This window comes from Coccidioides posadasii, chromosome 1 (genome assembly GCF_018416015.2).
Source record: "Coccidioides posadasii str. Silveira chromosome 1, complete sequence".
In the NCBI taxonomy this organism is placed as follows: domain Eukaryota; kingdom Fungi; phylum Ascomycota; class Eurotiomycetes; order Onygenales; family Onygenaceae; genus Coccidioides; species Coccidioides posadasii.
Window position 1 is genome coordinate 1767952 of NC_089407.1, and position 14227 is coordinate 1782178.

Here is a 14227-nt window from a genome sequence, read left to right on the forward strand (position 1 = left end):
TTGTCTACAGTCACAGGCAGCAGTACTAATCGGCTACAGATGTGCGCTGTTTGCTACCACTGAACGGAGACTTGCATTTGGCGGGTATATACTTGGGCAGTTTTAGGCCGTGGATATGGGCGTCGGGGCTTTCAAAGTTTCACGGCATCAAACGCAAGCGGTGGCTTCTTTGTGAGCTGGGGGATGTTGCCGTCATTCTCATTTCAGCACCCGCGATTCCGACTGAAACATCCTTTCCCTATTCCATATGTCACGGATATAAGCGGCTGGGGACAGGGTTATTTTGGACTCATGGATGTCAAGGTCCATGGCACCTGAGGAGATACCTTAGGGGCCATGGCGGTGCCTACAGCAGTTCCTGTCCTGAACAGAGCGCTTCCAGTACAGTTCTCAAAAAAGAGACTTTTTTTCCTTGCGCATCAGACTCAGGTTTGCACGACTGGAAGCCTTGAAGAGCGAACATCGGGATTTTCTGCAAGGAAACTTGGCGCGCAGGCATGATGTCGCTCATATTCGAACTCAGCACTTAAAACAGTTCGGTATTATGTCTTCAATGACGTGATTCAATGGCTGATTGTGAAAAAAAAAAAATAAAAATAAAAATAAAAAAATAAAAAAATCAAACGCAGACACCATGAGAGGCGGTCAACACGATTAGGGTTCTGTCGCGAGAATTCAATCTGCATGCACGCTCAGGCCAGACGAATACGTCTTCACTTTTATAACACTTTTGAAGGGATCCATGGAAGTGCCTGCATCTACGCCGTATTCAACACGCAGACAGTGGAACAGTCAAAAGTTTCAGGGCTGTGAGGAGAAGTCTTTGATTCGTTCGGTTGACAATCGCTGGGAGCTTCGTCCAGGCGAGCCTCTTAATTTTACCCAGAAATGGTAGTAACTTATGCAAGCCCGAGCAATCGGTATGTATGTATGATTGCGCCGGAATCTTTGCTGGATGCAATTAATGCTGGTCTCGGATTTGTGCCTTGAGGGAATTGGGATCGCGAACTTGCCGTCGAAGCGTTTGTCGAGCGGCGGATATTCTCCCATGGATAGTGAATAGCGCCACCTGGCGTATGTTCAGCCAGCGCAGTCGAGCAAACGGCCTTGAGCGGAAATTTGTAGGTCCGAAGACCAACGCAGGCGACCATTCGACATGCAAGGATGGCCCTGTTGCTCCAACCGTCCAGCGGGTCGCGAACCGATGCCGTGGCAATCGAGCCTTTCCTTTTCATTTCCTAGGCGTTCGTTCGGTAGCACTTGTAAAGCGGGCATTTGGTGCTTATTCTCCGTTGTGTGGAGTGAAGCCCAGCTCCGCCCTTCTTCGCAGGGTGGTAAAGAGATGCTCTCCGTTTATCTAGGAGTTCTAGAACGGTTCTCGCTTCTCTTATGATGACAGGGATTTCGCGGTTCCCAAGCCGACCGCTGGCCGTCATTTCCACTGGCCGTACTCAGTACTTAGGGTCAAGTGCAGGTCTCCTTCAAGCCCCACCAATCACTTTTTGCGGACATGAGGTTTTCTGGAAATGCTCTCTGCTGTGCAACAATTGCCTTGGGGCGACGAATGACAACAGCGCTTTATGGTAGCAAGTTTGGAGGGAAAAAAAAGAAAAAAAGAAAAAAAGAAAAGGAAAAAAATGCATTTGCAACGACAGAAAAGATGGGTGATCGACGTCAATTTTGCGAAGCCCATCGCCCAAAAGAAAGCACTTGGAACCTACTCAATCCAGCTTAGTGCAACGGATGGCAGCGGTTGTGTGTGGACGGGATGTCGAGCCATCCCCGTGTCTGGAGGGATTGCGGGAAACGAAACCCCCCAGACAACACAGATTCGGCGGTAAGGATCATCTTCAGTGCTACCTTAGTGGATACCCAAGCCATCGTAAAAGATGCGCCGCGCGCCCGTTTGCCTGGGGTCTGTTGAGGGGAGGATCGCTAGCGAGATGGGGTTACCTTGGACGACATGGTATCCAGTTGGCCGCAGTACTTAAAGAGCGCGATGCCCTGGCCATCCCGGTTTGCGGGGTTGGGTGGAAAAGCACGTCTCCAGGCAGCTACTTCGTCTTCTTGAAGAATATTGTTTGCCGCCATGGTGTTCAAAATAGGGGCTTGCCTGCTTTTGTGGGCGAGTGCGGTCCATGCCCGCGCACCTGTCATCCCCATCGGCGAGTTTACTCCAAGGGTTTGCATCACCGTTCCTTTGCTGACCAGAACGAAAAGCCACGAGTGGACGCTGATAACTCAACCAGGTGAAGGCCCCATCTGCTTTGGCTGGCGACGACCTGACAAGCTTATACCCTTCCCATACAATTTCAATTCCGATTGACCACTTCCATACGGACGATAGATATGCACCCCATTCCAACGGGACGTTTGAGCTGCGCTATTGGTTCGATGCCAGCCATTACAAGGACGGTGGCCCGGTGATTGTTTTGCATGGCGGGGAGACAGATGGTGAAGGTAAAGAAAATAACGCAGCTAGGCAAACAGTTTCGTCCTTCGCCTTACTGACAACTCCTAGGCCGATTGCCCTTCTTACAAAAGGGAATTTTGGGTCAGCTCGCTCAGGCTACAAACGGAGTTGGCGTCGTCTTGGAACACCGCTACTATGGAACAAGTATTCCGACAGAGGACTTTTCAACCAAGAACCTGCGATTCTTGACAACCGAGCAGGCGATGGCGGATTCGGCATATTTTGCTAAGAATGTCGTGTTCGAGGGCCTCGAGGACAAAGATTTGACAGCACCAAACACCCCATATATCCTGTACGGTGGTTCATATGCTGGCGCGCAAGTTGTGAGTCCACCCTCTCGGTTTGTGCGTGATCGAATTGCTTATACAGGCCGATGATCAGGCTTTCCTTCGCGTTGAGTATCCAGATATCTTCTGGGGAGCAATCTCATCTTCCGGCGTAACAAAGGCTATTTGGCATTACTGGCAATACTACGAACCTACCCGGAAGCACGCCCCCCAACACTGCGTTAAACAAACACAGACTTTCGTTGACCTTGTTGATAATATCGCTCTTCGCGGAAAAGACCCTAAGGTTACCCAGCAGCTCAAGGAATTCTTCGGGCTTGGCGAATTGACTCACAATGATGATTTTGCAAACGTGCTAGCGTTCGGAATTTCCGGCTGGCAGGGTACCAACTGGGATCCCGATATCTCTCGGCCTACCTTTGCCAAGTACTGTGACACGATCACCACTGATCGTCTTCTGCAGCCTGTATCAGAGGAGCAAAAGGAGCTTGCAACATCCTTGATCAAAGCAGGCAAATATGGGCGGCACGGCAAGAAACTCAAGAACCGCCTCCTCAATTATGCCGCATGGGTCAACACTACCTATGCTGCCCCTTGTCTTAGACGAGGAAGCACCCTTGACACTTGCTTCGGGACTCATGATCCAGAGTTCTATAAGAGAGATGACACAACGCAGGAATGGAGATTGTGGTATTATCAGGTTTGCACTGAGTAAGTGGCGGCAGTTTCCTCCTAAATTCTCTGTTCTACCCTGCATGGTTATGCCGCCAATCAGAAAAAAAAAAGGTTGGAACAAGCTATACTGATGTGGCTTATTTAGATGGGGCTTCCTTCAAACGGGAAGTGGTGTTCCAAAATTCATTAAACCTTTGGTTTCCCGAATGATCGACCTCGAATACACTACCATCATGTGTCGCGAAGCTTATGGCCTCCATGGAGAAGCTGACGTTTCGCGGGTTAACAAATGGGGCGCATTTGACATCGAATACCCTCGTCTCGCAATTGTTGACGGCGAAGCCGACCCATGGGTTGAGGCTACCCCACACGCGACCTTTGCTAGACCACGGAGAAGCACTGTCGACAAGCCATTTATCTTGATTCCTGACGCCGTGCATCATTGTAAGTACTACCCATTGCGCCCAAGAGGAGATAGGCGGCTTAATAAATTCTTCTAATGCACTTTTAGGGGATGAGAATGGCGTCTTCCCCAACCAAACTACACCAGACTTCCCACCTGATCGGATTAAGAAAGTTCAGGCTCAAGAAATCGCATTTGTGAAGAAGTGGCTGAAAGGTGAGTCTGTAATCCTTCTTTTGCTATGCCCCCCGCAAACTCAATCGAATGTTTGCAAAGTCAATAGCGCTAACAGAGTTTACCATAGACTGGGAACGCGAGCACAACCGAGACTAAACAAAGTAATTATGGTTATATGCGACGTAAACGTAATCTTTTTGCTAATAGCTGCTGTTCAAGGATGGCAGACTTATTGTTTAAATTATGGGTAGGTATACTCACACATACAATGACATATATGCACATACACAGTCATAAGTTTCATGATACATCTGCCTGATCCCAGTTCAGGCGCCACTTTCTACAAAATACACAAATAAACTTTGGCCTCTGATGCCCCGCACAAGCTAATCACATCATATCACTCGCGCCAGACTGCCTCAATTACCACGAAGAAGGCGAGCGGGTTAGCATCAACACGAGTAATTTCAAACCGCTCATCCGCAGCACGGAAAATGTCCTTCCATGCATCAACCGGGCGTTCCTTGGCGTTGAACAACGCCATCATCCGCAAATCCGTCGCGGTACCCATTTGCTGAATCGAACGCGGCAATGGTGGGCCTTCTCTTTCCTCGCGCTTGCCGACGTAGTCGATAAATATGACACGAGCACCAGGCTTCATGGCGGGCACTAAGCTCCGTAGGATTTGGATTGATTCTTGATCGGGCCAGTCGTGAAGGATCATTTTGATCATGTAGATGTCGGCCTGGACGGCTTGCGGATGGAAAAAGTTGTGTTCCATGAAGGAGACACGCGATTTGAGGGCTGCGGGCAGATTCGCCTCAAACGTAGGTCTCACCTGGGGCAAGTCTTGCACAGTAATGGTGAGATCAGGGTAGTTTTGTGCGAGGACCACGTCATCGTGGCCGCCTGAGCCACCGACCTCCTTAAAGTTAGCTAAATTCGGGGTAATTTTCGAAGACAAGAAAATAGATGAAAGAACTGCTCGAGAGATACGTGGTACTCACATCCACTACGGTCGCCTTCCCTGCTCCTTTCCAATCATAAGATTTCAACACGACTTCCTCGAGGCGGAAAATTTCTTTAATGTAGCGCATGAACTCAACAAAGTTCCTCTGACGCCATCCCTTTCTCTCTCCCTCGCCATCGTTTTCAATGAACTCCCAGCAGTTGGCGTACTTTCCGAACAGACCACCGCTATGGAGCAAAGCAAACGACGTCTCATTCATATTTTTCGTCAAGGTAGGTTTTCCACAGGTGTATTTCTGCAGAGCCTTGTTCATGACCATCATGGGCGGTCCCGCGTCATCCAGAATTGTGGAAACAAGAGCCCTGAGCCCAGAAGAACGAGCTAAAGCGGCGGACCGCGACGTATGTTGAATACGAGATGACAACTTTCCAGGCTCTGTTTCTGCAAAGATGCGGAGAGTTGTCGCATGCGCTAAGATACGTTGAACAACTTCTTCTGGAAGAGAAGTATGTTTGGCGATATCTGCATATGAAGCAGAGCCATCCAGCGGCACACTGGACCAGAAGTCGAAATAATTCAGGAGATGGAGAGCTGCGGCATCAGGCATGCACTGTAAAAGTTAGGAGGCTCACGGTTCTACAGGAAACAGGAAACGGGAAGCAGGAGGAGAAACGCGTACAGTATGAACATAGTTGAAGATGCTCTCACTCGGTCCCTGAACCAGGTACCACATATCCATAAGAGTATCCGATAGCATCTGACGTGTCAGAAAGCTTTCTGGAGATAGATTGCTATAGCTTGTAGGGCTATCTGCGGCAAACGTTGGCGGCGGGACATTATTTTCCTGGAGGTAGTCGGTAAATTCCTTCGCAAGCTCGGTGACCCTAGCTGCGAGATCATTGAGTGTTGGTTGATGGTCTGCCATTGTGAGAATTAGTCAACTGCGCCTGGTTAAGAGCGAAATACGAAATGAACAAGGACCGAGAAGCAGGAGATGATTGGCAATTGATGCATTTATATATTGAAATATTTTGCGTGCGAATCTTATCAGTTCAAGCCTTTGCACTCCACCGCTGCATGGAATCTCTAACGGTCTTTCCATTTGCGATGTAACGTGTATTCCATTTCCGGAATCCTGGTGGCCAAGCCACAAGTTGGGCGGAACGAAGTTCCAATGCAGGAGTAAAATCAGATAAGATCATCTTATCAATCAGATAGTTAATGACGACTGTGTGTTTTGACCCACTTTTGCTACGCCGCAAAGAGGAAGCGCTGGCTGCCCATGTCTCAAAACAGCACCGCCGCAGGGAGATTCTTGAGCGAAAAAGTCTTCGGTGGCACTGAGCAAGTTTCTCGAACATGCCAAAAAAATCTTGTTTGACCCCTGCTGGCATGAAGAAAATTCTGATGGCCCCCACTTGGGCAGGAAATCCGAATATATCCCTCAAGATCAGTCGACCGCAAAAGTTGTAGCTTGACCATGAGACGTGCGCGGATGAATGTCCCTCATTCATCTGATGTGCGCACTACATCATCTTAGATTCCTTGATAGTAAAATTCAGGGAAGCCTTTCCAATACTCTGTAAATCCGCGAGAAAGTTTGCATTGTGACCAGATTGACTTCTTCCATTTTGCGGTAAGATCGGCTGTGGATCGAGTGTCCGGGAGTCAAAAATGGGTGGAGACCGTGGCGCGAAGATTTGCAGGGTCATGCCCTGATGCACAAGCGGGTGCCATGTCCTCTGTATGCATGGCGAAATCAGGATGGAAAATCCACGGCTGTTCAGTTTCGCAACGCAAGACGCTCGGCTGCCAGTTGTCATTCCCACACAATAATTAAACCATGCCCGAGTGAGAGCTAGTATTAGAGATCATTGTTTCTGATGGTGGTTCGGTCGCTACCTTGGTCTGTTCCAAGTCGAACCATCATCCCTTGATCGGAAGCACTGGACCCATTTTTGCATCCCTGTTGCGTGTAACCTGGGCTTGTGGTGACCATAATATCAACGAACTACATCACCGAGGGGTGAAGGATAGGTAGGTGTCCGGACGTCAAAAGCAAATCTCAACAAGGAGAAGCAGGTTCGAAGACGCCACAGGTCTGTAGGCCGTGGAATGTCGCTCTTGACCTCCGGACGGAGTTCTACTATCACCTATGAGGCACATAGAGGCTGGGATAAAGCAAAGGGACCAGCGGGGTAAATGGTAAACAGCCGATCAGCATCTCGTCGCCGGCCAGAGGATGCCAGCGGCAACGAACTGGGCTGTGGAGGAGGCCTCTTCTGGTGTTGAGAGACGGCACGAGAGCAGACATACTCACGTGACATCGGGATTTTGCAGGGTGCGTGGCGGAGAAGCATAGGGGGGTGTCGAAACCGGACGTGTGAGATGTTGGAGTATTACTCCGTACTTGGTCCTCTTGGAAGGCTTGCCAAAGGGCAGGCAAAGTTGAAGGCGACTTGCCTGTGCCTTGATCTTGGGAATATCTCCGACGCCACCGGCACTGCTTTTTGCCTACTTCCAAGTTCCAATCAGCGCGTTCCACAGCGGCACGAGCGAGGGTGTGCGTCTCTGAGCCGCCAGGCGGGTACGCGCACTCACCTTCACCAGGGGGCCTGAACACGAGCAGATCAGCCGCGCTCCCACCCTTGCGGGAATCTGTCAGCGGCCGGGGAAATTGACAAACAGGCTGACGTCGTTAGGTTGGTTGGTCAAATTTTGATCGAGCTCCATCAGTTCAACAACGACGACGACGAGTTCGGAGTATTGCTTTTAAATCCGATCGACTTGTTGCACTCCGTTCTCCGTGTTCGCAGTGGGTAAACCCCAAGCGTCTCCAACAAATAGAAATTGCAACCGTTGAACTACAGATGTTTTTAATTGAACAGGGCCCAGGCCGAAGCCCCGTTTCCCACCAACAGCAATCCAGAGTAATCCTGCTGACCTCCGTACCCCGGACCGTCCCAGCACCATTCCCGAAAAGACCTTCGACTCAGCATTGGTCCAACCCACCCGCTCGCTTCTGCTTGCTTTTTGAGAGACGCCGCAACTCAGGCTTTACGTGTCTCACCACCCACCGTTTTCTATCCCTGTGAAGACGTCCGTCGAGACGCCCCGCAGCCCTGGCTCGAAGCAGGAGGAGCATCGAGCTCGTCGAATTCGACCACAATACCGCCAAGCCTTCTCACCAGCGAAGCAGCTCAACTCCCCCCAACGAAAATAGGGCGCGCAGCGGAAACTTCCCCGATCGAGCGGGGCGCTTTCATTTATTCGGGAAGAGGAGAAGGGACACCAGATCTGGGGCATTCCACCGCATCAGGGGCGATCAAGCAGCGAAGGGAACTGAACCCGATGGGTTCAAGGGTGGAGACGGAGCTGACGATAGGAATTATTCTCAACGAATAAATCGACTCTGTGGTCCTTTCAGCTCCCGTTCCTTAGCACGGTTAGCGACCGTAGAGGAAATCATGAAGTTCTCACATAGTATCCAGTTCAACGCGGTGCCGGAGTGGAGTGAGCACTACATTGCCTATAGCAATTTGAAGAAACTGTGAGTATACTACAGACTGACTTTTACAGCGCGTATTTATTGAGCTGCCCTGCTAATGTCTTTTTCCTCGTGTAGAATATACTCCCTTGAGAAGCAGGTAAACAATCCGGAGTTACAGGAAGATGCAGAGTTCGAACGGGCTCCGTTACTCGATAGCGCTCTTGACACGGACTCGATATTTAAGCGAACACTAGATGGGGAACTAGAAAAAGTATGCTCCTTTTATCATGCAAAGGAGACCGACTTATACAAGGAGGTGGAGGATGTGGTCGATGAGGCAGAGTCGTACATGACGGACAGCGTTGGGTTCAACATGGACTCCGTTGCCGATTCCATGGTCAAATCGAGGACGTTCAGTTTCGGGAATTATAATCGACGAGCAAGTACGTTTCGGGGCGCAGGCCACTCCAATGACCGTAGAGCAAGCACCGCCGGCGAGTCGGTTGCAGGTGGAGAGGGAAACCCTCATGAAGACGACGCCTATAGTGAAGAAGACGTTGATATATCCGAGCTCCCTTCTCACGATATACGGAGACGCTCAATGTCGCTGAGAGAGCCTGATGGAAGGGAACCTTCAGATGGACATGCGATTAGCGAAATGAGTGACTCGAGACTTTTTGGAATGGCCTCTGACCTTGGACATGAACATGACCCACATCTATTGGCTTTGTACAATGCTGGTGTCAGTTTGAAGAAGCATATCATCAGCATCTATGTCTCCCTTTGCGGGCTCAAGTCCTTCATTCAGTTGAACCGCACTGGGTTTTCAAAAGCGCTGAAGAAGTATGACAAAATCCTTGATCGGAGCTTGAGGCGAGGTTATATGAACACCACCGTTTCTACTGCGTACCCGTTCACAAATCAAACCATCCAGCACCTAGATGACAAAATTGCTAGAATTGAACGACTTTACGCAGATACTGTCACTAAGGGTGACCTTTCGCTTTCAAAGCGGGAGCTTCGATTACATCTTCGAGAGCATGTGGTCTGGGAGCGGAATACCGTTTGGCGTGAGATGATAGGAATTGAAAGAAAGGCGCAAGCCGCGAACATGGGTATCCGAAACACTCTACTTGGTGGTGCTCAAGATGCAGAGGCCGCACGGAGACAGGGCGATGAACAGGAACCTCCAACGAAGGAAATTGTTACTCCCGTCGGCAGATGCCCTGTCCCAAGATGGATGTTAACATCGAACTTTGCAACCTTAATTGCAATATTGATTATATTTTCAGTTATGCTCGCCGTGCCAATCATGGACGAACCTGAGCAGCAGAACTGCCTTGCAATGTTGGTTTTTGTTAGTTTGCTATGGGCGACTGAGGTACCTACATCTCTCCTAAATGCTTATGATATTTCCCTAACTGTGTGTTTAGGTTATTCCGCTTTTCGTGACGTCAATCCTAATACCGTTCCTCACTGTTATTCTTCAAGTGATGAGGTCCGATGAAGACCGCTCACGATTGCACCCTAAGGATGCCGCAAAGTACGCCTTTGCGTCGATGTGGACTTCCGTCATAATGTTGCTACTTGGTGGCTTTACCATTGCGGCAGCGCTATCCAAACATGACATCGCCCGCCGGATGGCCACTTTCGTCCTTAGCAAAGCCGGTACAAGGCCGCGAACAGTGTTGGTTACGAATATGTTTGTCAGCATGTTTTTAAGTATGTGGATTAGCAACGTGGCAGCACCCGTGCTTTGCTACTCAATCATCCAGGTGTGCTATGAACCATATTCCCCTTGTCGTATTCCCTGCTAATTTCCTGATACAGCCCATGCTTCGGAATCTCCCTCCCGATTCCCGATTTTCCAAAGCCCTCGTCTTGGGGATTGCTCTGGCGTCAAATGTCGGCGGCGCTGCTTCACCTATTGCATCACCCCAAAATATCATTGCATTGCAGAACATGTATCCACCTATTAGCTGGGGTACCTGGTTTTTCATTTCGATACCTGTCTGCGTAATTTGCATTCTTCTTATCTGGGTACTTCTTGTTGCTACCTTCCACCCCGGGCGAGGTACCACCATCGTGCCCATTCGCCAAGTCAAGGATAAGTTTTCTGGCGTTCAATGGTTCATCACGATCGTGACACTCATAACCATTGTCTTGTGGTGTGTCAGCCATGAAATGGAAAGCACATTTGGAGATATGGGAGTCATTGCCATTATACCGTTAGTTCTTTTCTTCGGTACCGGAGTTTTAAATAAGGAGGACTTCAACAATTTCCTATGGACCATCATTATTCTTGCATCTGGGGGCCTTTGTCTCGGAAAAGCGGTCACTTCCTCCGGCCTTTTGCATACCATTGCTCGCGGAATTACGCATCGTGTCGAGAACCTCAGCCTATACGGAGTTATGTTTACCCTTTCATCACTGATCTTAATTATCGCCACCTTCATCTCACATACTGTTGCGGCATTGATCCTACTGCCACTAGTGCATGAAGTTGGCAGCGCAATGGAGCACCCTCATCCTAGCTTGTTGGTTATGGGGGCCGCATTGATGTGCTCTGTTGCTATGGGTTTGCCTACCAGCGGCTTCCCAAATATGAGTAAGTCCTTTATCCCTCACGATCTCTCTTTTGTGCTTGTCGCTGGGCTAACATTTCTCGATAGCCGCTATAATGATGGAGGTGCCGGAGACCGGACAACGATATCTTCGAGTGAAACACTTTATTTCCCGAGGTGTCCCGGCCAGCGTGATATCTTTTGCCGTTGTGGTCACTGTTGGATATGGTCTGATGCTAGTAGCAGGATTGTAATTTCTTTTCTTATTCGTTTTCTATGCACTCTTTTTTCTTCTAGAAGCTCTCATCTTACTGGGCAAACCTCGGCGTGTTCGCGAAATATCCTTCTAGAATTTGGGTTTCTGGGCTGCATTGTTAGGACGGACACGGCTGATAGAATATCCATGTTAAATGAATGTACTCGTTGATCCACAGCTCTCTGAGGCAATCTATGCTTGTATATGTTTGTGGATAGAATATCAAGATATTCTGGGAGAGAATTGAAATGATTTAAATACCCACTTGAAGTTGCGGTCTGAGGGCCCGTTGTTGTCTCAAGTGACCCAATTAGTCCTGAAGAATGGCTGTGTGCGCGGAGTGTTCCAGGGACCCTATGTTCTTGAAACTTTTGAACAGCCTTCTTTTTGCAGATCCTTGAACACAGGGGGAGGTCTTTTCTAGCCCAGCAAATCAGCACCACGGATCGATGCACTTTCTCCCCGGTGGCAATTGTCGGGTTGGTCCCACTCGCCGAACGGGACCAAATCACTCTCCTTTGTGTCTGGACGATGCGTGCAGGATGCTGGATTCGATTGATCTTATTTGTTCGCTGGAATATTATCAGGAACGGGAGGGGATTGACAAATTGCACACGGACCACACGAGTCGGAGGATGAACATGTGAGTCCCGTGATATGACAGCCCCAGAGGCTGCACTGTCCGACGTCCCGATAAATCCTATAAGGATTGGGAACTGCATCAATAACTACATAAAATAGACCGCTACCCAAGGTCTCTTATTCAACAGTTCGATAGGAGAATGTCCTGTTGGTAGGAAAAGCTTATGAGTTTTATCCTAAGTCGAATAGTTTTATTTGCAAGCTCGAACGAGAACTATGAAGTCGACTATCGCAGCCCTGCTACTAACTTCATCCCTTCATTTCACCGCTGCGTTTAGCATGTCTCAGTTCCTACTGAGAAATGTGAACTCAGCCCCAAAGCAGTGTCCTGTTGATGTCGAGCTAAGTTGCCATAATACCCGCCCGGTGGAGGATACTTGCTGCTTCAACGCGCCTGGTGGATTGATCCTTCTTACTCAGTTTTGGGATGCGCAACCGGCGACGGGGCCGGAGGATTCGTGGACTCTTCACGGATTATGGTGCGTCCCTTTTGATCTCAACCACATGCAATTCTTACCTATCGACATCCCCTCGTTTGCTAGGAGCATGGAGCCGTTGAAGCTAAGCCTTCTACAGGCCTGACAATTGCGACGGATCTTTCGAGCAGTACTGTGACAAGAACAGAGAATATAAAAACGTTACAGATATATTACAATCTCATGGCAAGGAGCATTTACTTGAATACATGAGTACTTATTGGAAAGATTGGAAAGGCAATGACGAAAATCTCTGGGAGCACGAGTGGAACAAGCATGGTACTTGCATCAGCACACTGGAGACCCGCTGTTACTCGGGGTATAAACCTCAGGCAGAAGTGGTTGACTACTTCGAAAAAGCAGCCGAGATGTTTGAGGGATTGGATACTTATAAGGTTGGTGGCATTACTTTACAGTGCTTGGTTTCTGCTGAACGACAACTGATGCGAAAATTATAATCAGGTTTTAGCTGCGGCCGGAATTGAGCCACACCCGACAAAGACGTATACGTTGACAGAGCTCCAGGATGCAATCTCAAAAAGTCATGGCATGGAAGTCACTCTGAACTGTAGAGACTCACGTTTGAATGAAGTCTGGTACTTTTTCAATGTAAAGGGCAGCCTACAGTCAGGGACATACGTACCAACTAAACCAGGTTTGTTCTGACACCGGACAAAGAGAGCCTTTCACCTTTCAATCTTGCGGCGTTTTTCTAACCATTCATCCTGAAGGTGGTGCCTCATCAACGTGCCCGGAAAGCGGTATCAAGTATCTTCCCAAGGGTGGATCCAGCCCGACATCATCTACACGCTCAGGTGAACCTACGTCCACCGGAAGCTCCCCTTCGCCGACTGGAACTGGAGGCGCCTTTCAGGGAAAGGGTCATCTTGAAGTGACTTCGGGTAACAAAAGGACCGGCTGCCTTATCAGTTATGGTACTTGGTATAGCACAGGCACCTGCGCAACATTTACGGCTACCCCTTCTGGAGATGGTTTCACCTTGCGTTCCAGTAAAGGTGATTGTGGCATTAGGAATTCCGTTTTTGAGTGCGATACGGATGTGGAACCCAGCGTATTCACGGTGAGTTGTTTATGCTTACGAATAAAGTATATTTCATGTATGCTCTTGGACGGAACCCGAAGCCTAACCCTCCCTACTTGCGGAATAGGCCGACGATGAGAAGCTTGCGTTTGGTGGCAGCTCAACTTTTTCTGCAGATGAGACCCCACGAGGGACAACGCAAGTTCCTATTTATACCGGTGGCCGCTCGATTGAATTGACGATAGGCTGGAAGAGAATCTGAACGAAGAATCCAGTAACTTTACGATGGTTTTGTATATGGATCGCTTGGCTGTAGATGCAGTTTGTGGGCCACTGCAACAGGAAATAGAAAGCATGCTTTTTTGCTAGAAAATAGAAGGTTAACGAGCTTCACACGCCTCATAGGGCAATGAAAGTCCTGTAGGGAAGGCAAGATGTGAAATCCATGACAAACGTCGGTGGCTTTGTATCCAGACAGTCGGCGAGGTCTCGATATTCGAAGGCTTCCGTTCCATCTTGTTCATCCGGAGTACACGCAATCGTGATCATCTCGAAAAAAAAAAAACAGTGTAACTAGGTAGAGAATCCAAGATGTCTGGATGCTGGAGCTGTAAGGACTGGCGTGCCATAAGCAGCAGCAGCAGCAGTAACAGCAGGTCGGCGAGGTGGTTTGACGTGTAGGTGTGCGTCTGGAAGTTCCTGGCCGCCTTAAGGTGGGACGCGCGCTAGGACCAATATGGACTAGCGTTTTCTTAGGGTAGGGCAATTTTGA

At 49.1% G+C, this 14227-nt stretch overlaps 4 protein-coding genes across 4 annotated transcripts; 3 read left to right on the plus strand and 1 right to left on the minus strand.

Annotated features, from left to right (window-relative positions):
• The first annotated feature begins 1382 nt into the window (after positions 1–1382).
• On the plus strand, positions 1383–4195 carry D8B26_000505 (uncharacterized protein). The gene is made up of 7 exons (XM_003071318.2): positions 1383–2182; positions 2250–2460; positions 2522–2796; positions 2855–3471; positions 3581–3879; positions 3947–4054; positions 4143–4195. The coding sequence occupies exons 1-7, from the start codon at positions 2090–2092 to the stop codon at positions 4169–4171; spliced, it is 1632 nt and encodes a 543-aa protein (XP_003071364.1). The 5' UTR covers positions 1383–2089; the 3' UTR covers positions 4172–4195.
• Positions 4196–4301: 106 nt separating this feature from the next.
• Positions 4302–5910, minus strand: D8B26_000506 (uncharacterized protein; the record flags this gene model as incomplete). Its single annotated transcript, XM_003071319.2, has 3 exons — positions 4302–4937; positions 5023–5595; positions 5665–5910. The coding sequence occupies 3 exons, from the start codon at positions 5908–5910 to the stop codon at positions 4416–4418; spliced, it is 1341 nt and encodes a 446-aa protein (XP_003071365.2). The 3' UTR covers positions 4302–4415.
• Positions 5911–7585: 1675 nt separating this feature from the next.
• Positions 7586–11473, plus strand: PHO91 (low-affinity phosphate transporter). Its single transcript, XM_003071320.2, has 5 exons — positions 7586–8535; positions 8611–9856; positions 9909–10250; positions 10306–11083; positions 11148–11473. The coding sequence occupies exons 1-5, from the start codon at positions 8453–8455 to the stop codon at positions 11291–11293; spliced, it is 2595 nt and encodes an 864-aa protein (XP_003071366.1). The 5' UTR covers positions 7586–8452; the 3' UTR covers positions 11294–11473.
• Positions 11474–12153: 680 nt separating this feature from the next.
• RNY1 (ribonuclease T2-like) lies at positions 12154–13845 on the plus strand (the record flags this gene model as incomplete). The annotated part of the gene is made up of 5 exons (XM_003071321.2): positions 12154–12416; positions 12514–12808; positions 12876–13068; positions 13145–13494; positions 13583–13845. 5 exons carry the CDS (start codon positions 12154–12156, stop codon positions 13715–13717), a joined length of 1236 nt encoding a protein of 411 aa, XP_003071367.2. The 3' UTR covers positions 13718–13845.
• Positions 13846–14227: the final 382 nt, after the last annotated feature.

Coding starts and splice junctions, on each gene's coding strand:
- PHO91 (XM_003071320.2), top strand. CDS start 8,453: ATGAAGTTCTCACATAGTATCCAGTTCAACGCGGTGCCGGAGTGGAGT. Junction 8,536..8,610: donor TATAGCAATTTGAAGAAACT/GTGAGTATACTA, acceptor TTCCTCGTGTAG/AATATACTCCCTTGAGAAGC. Junction 9,857..9,908: donor GTTTGCTATGGGCGACTGAG/GTACCTACATCT, acceptor CTGTGTGTTTAG/GTTATTCCGCTTTTCGTGAC.
- D8B26_000505 (XM_003071318.2), top strand. CDS start 2,090: ATGGTGTTCAAAATAGGGGCTTGCCTGCTTTTGTGGGCGAGTGCGGTC. Junction 2,183..2,249: donor TCGGCGAGTTTACTCCAAGG/GTTTGCATCACC, acceptor TAACTCAACCAG/GTGAAGGCCCCATCTGCTTT. Junction 4,055..4,142: donor TGTGAAGAAGTGGCTGAAAG/GTGAGTCTGTAA, acceptor AGTTTACCATAG/ACTGGGAACGCGAGCACAAC.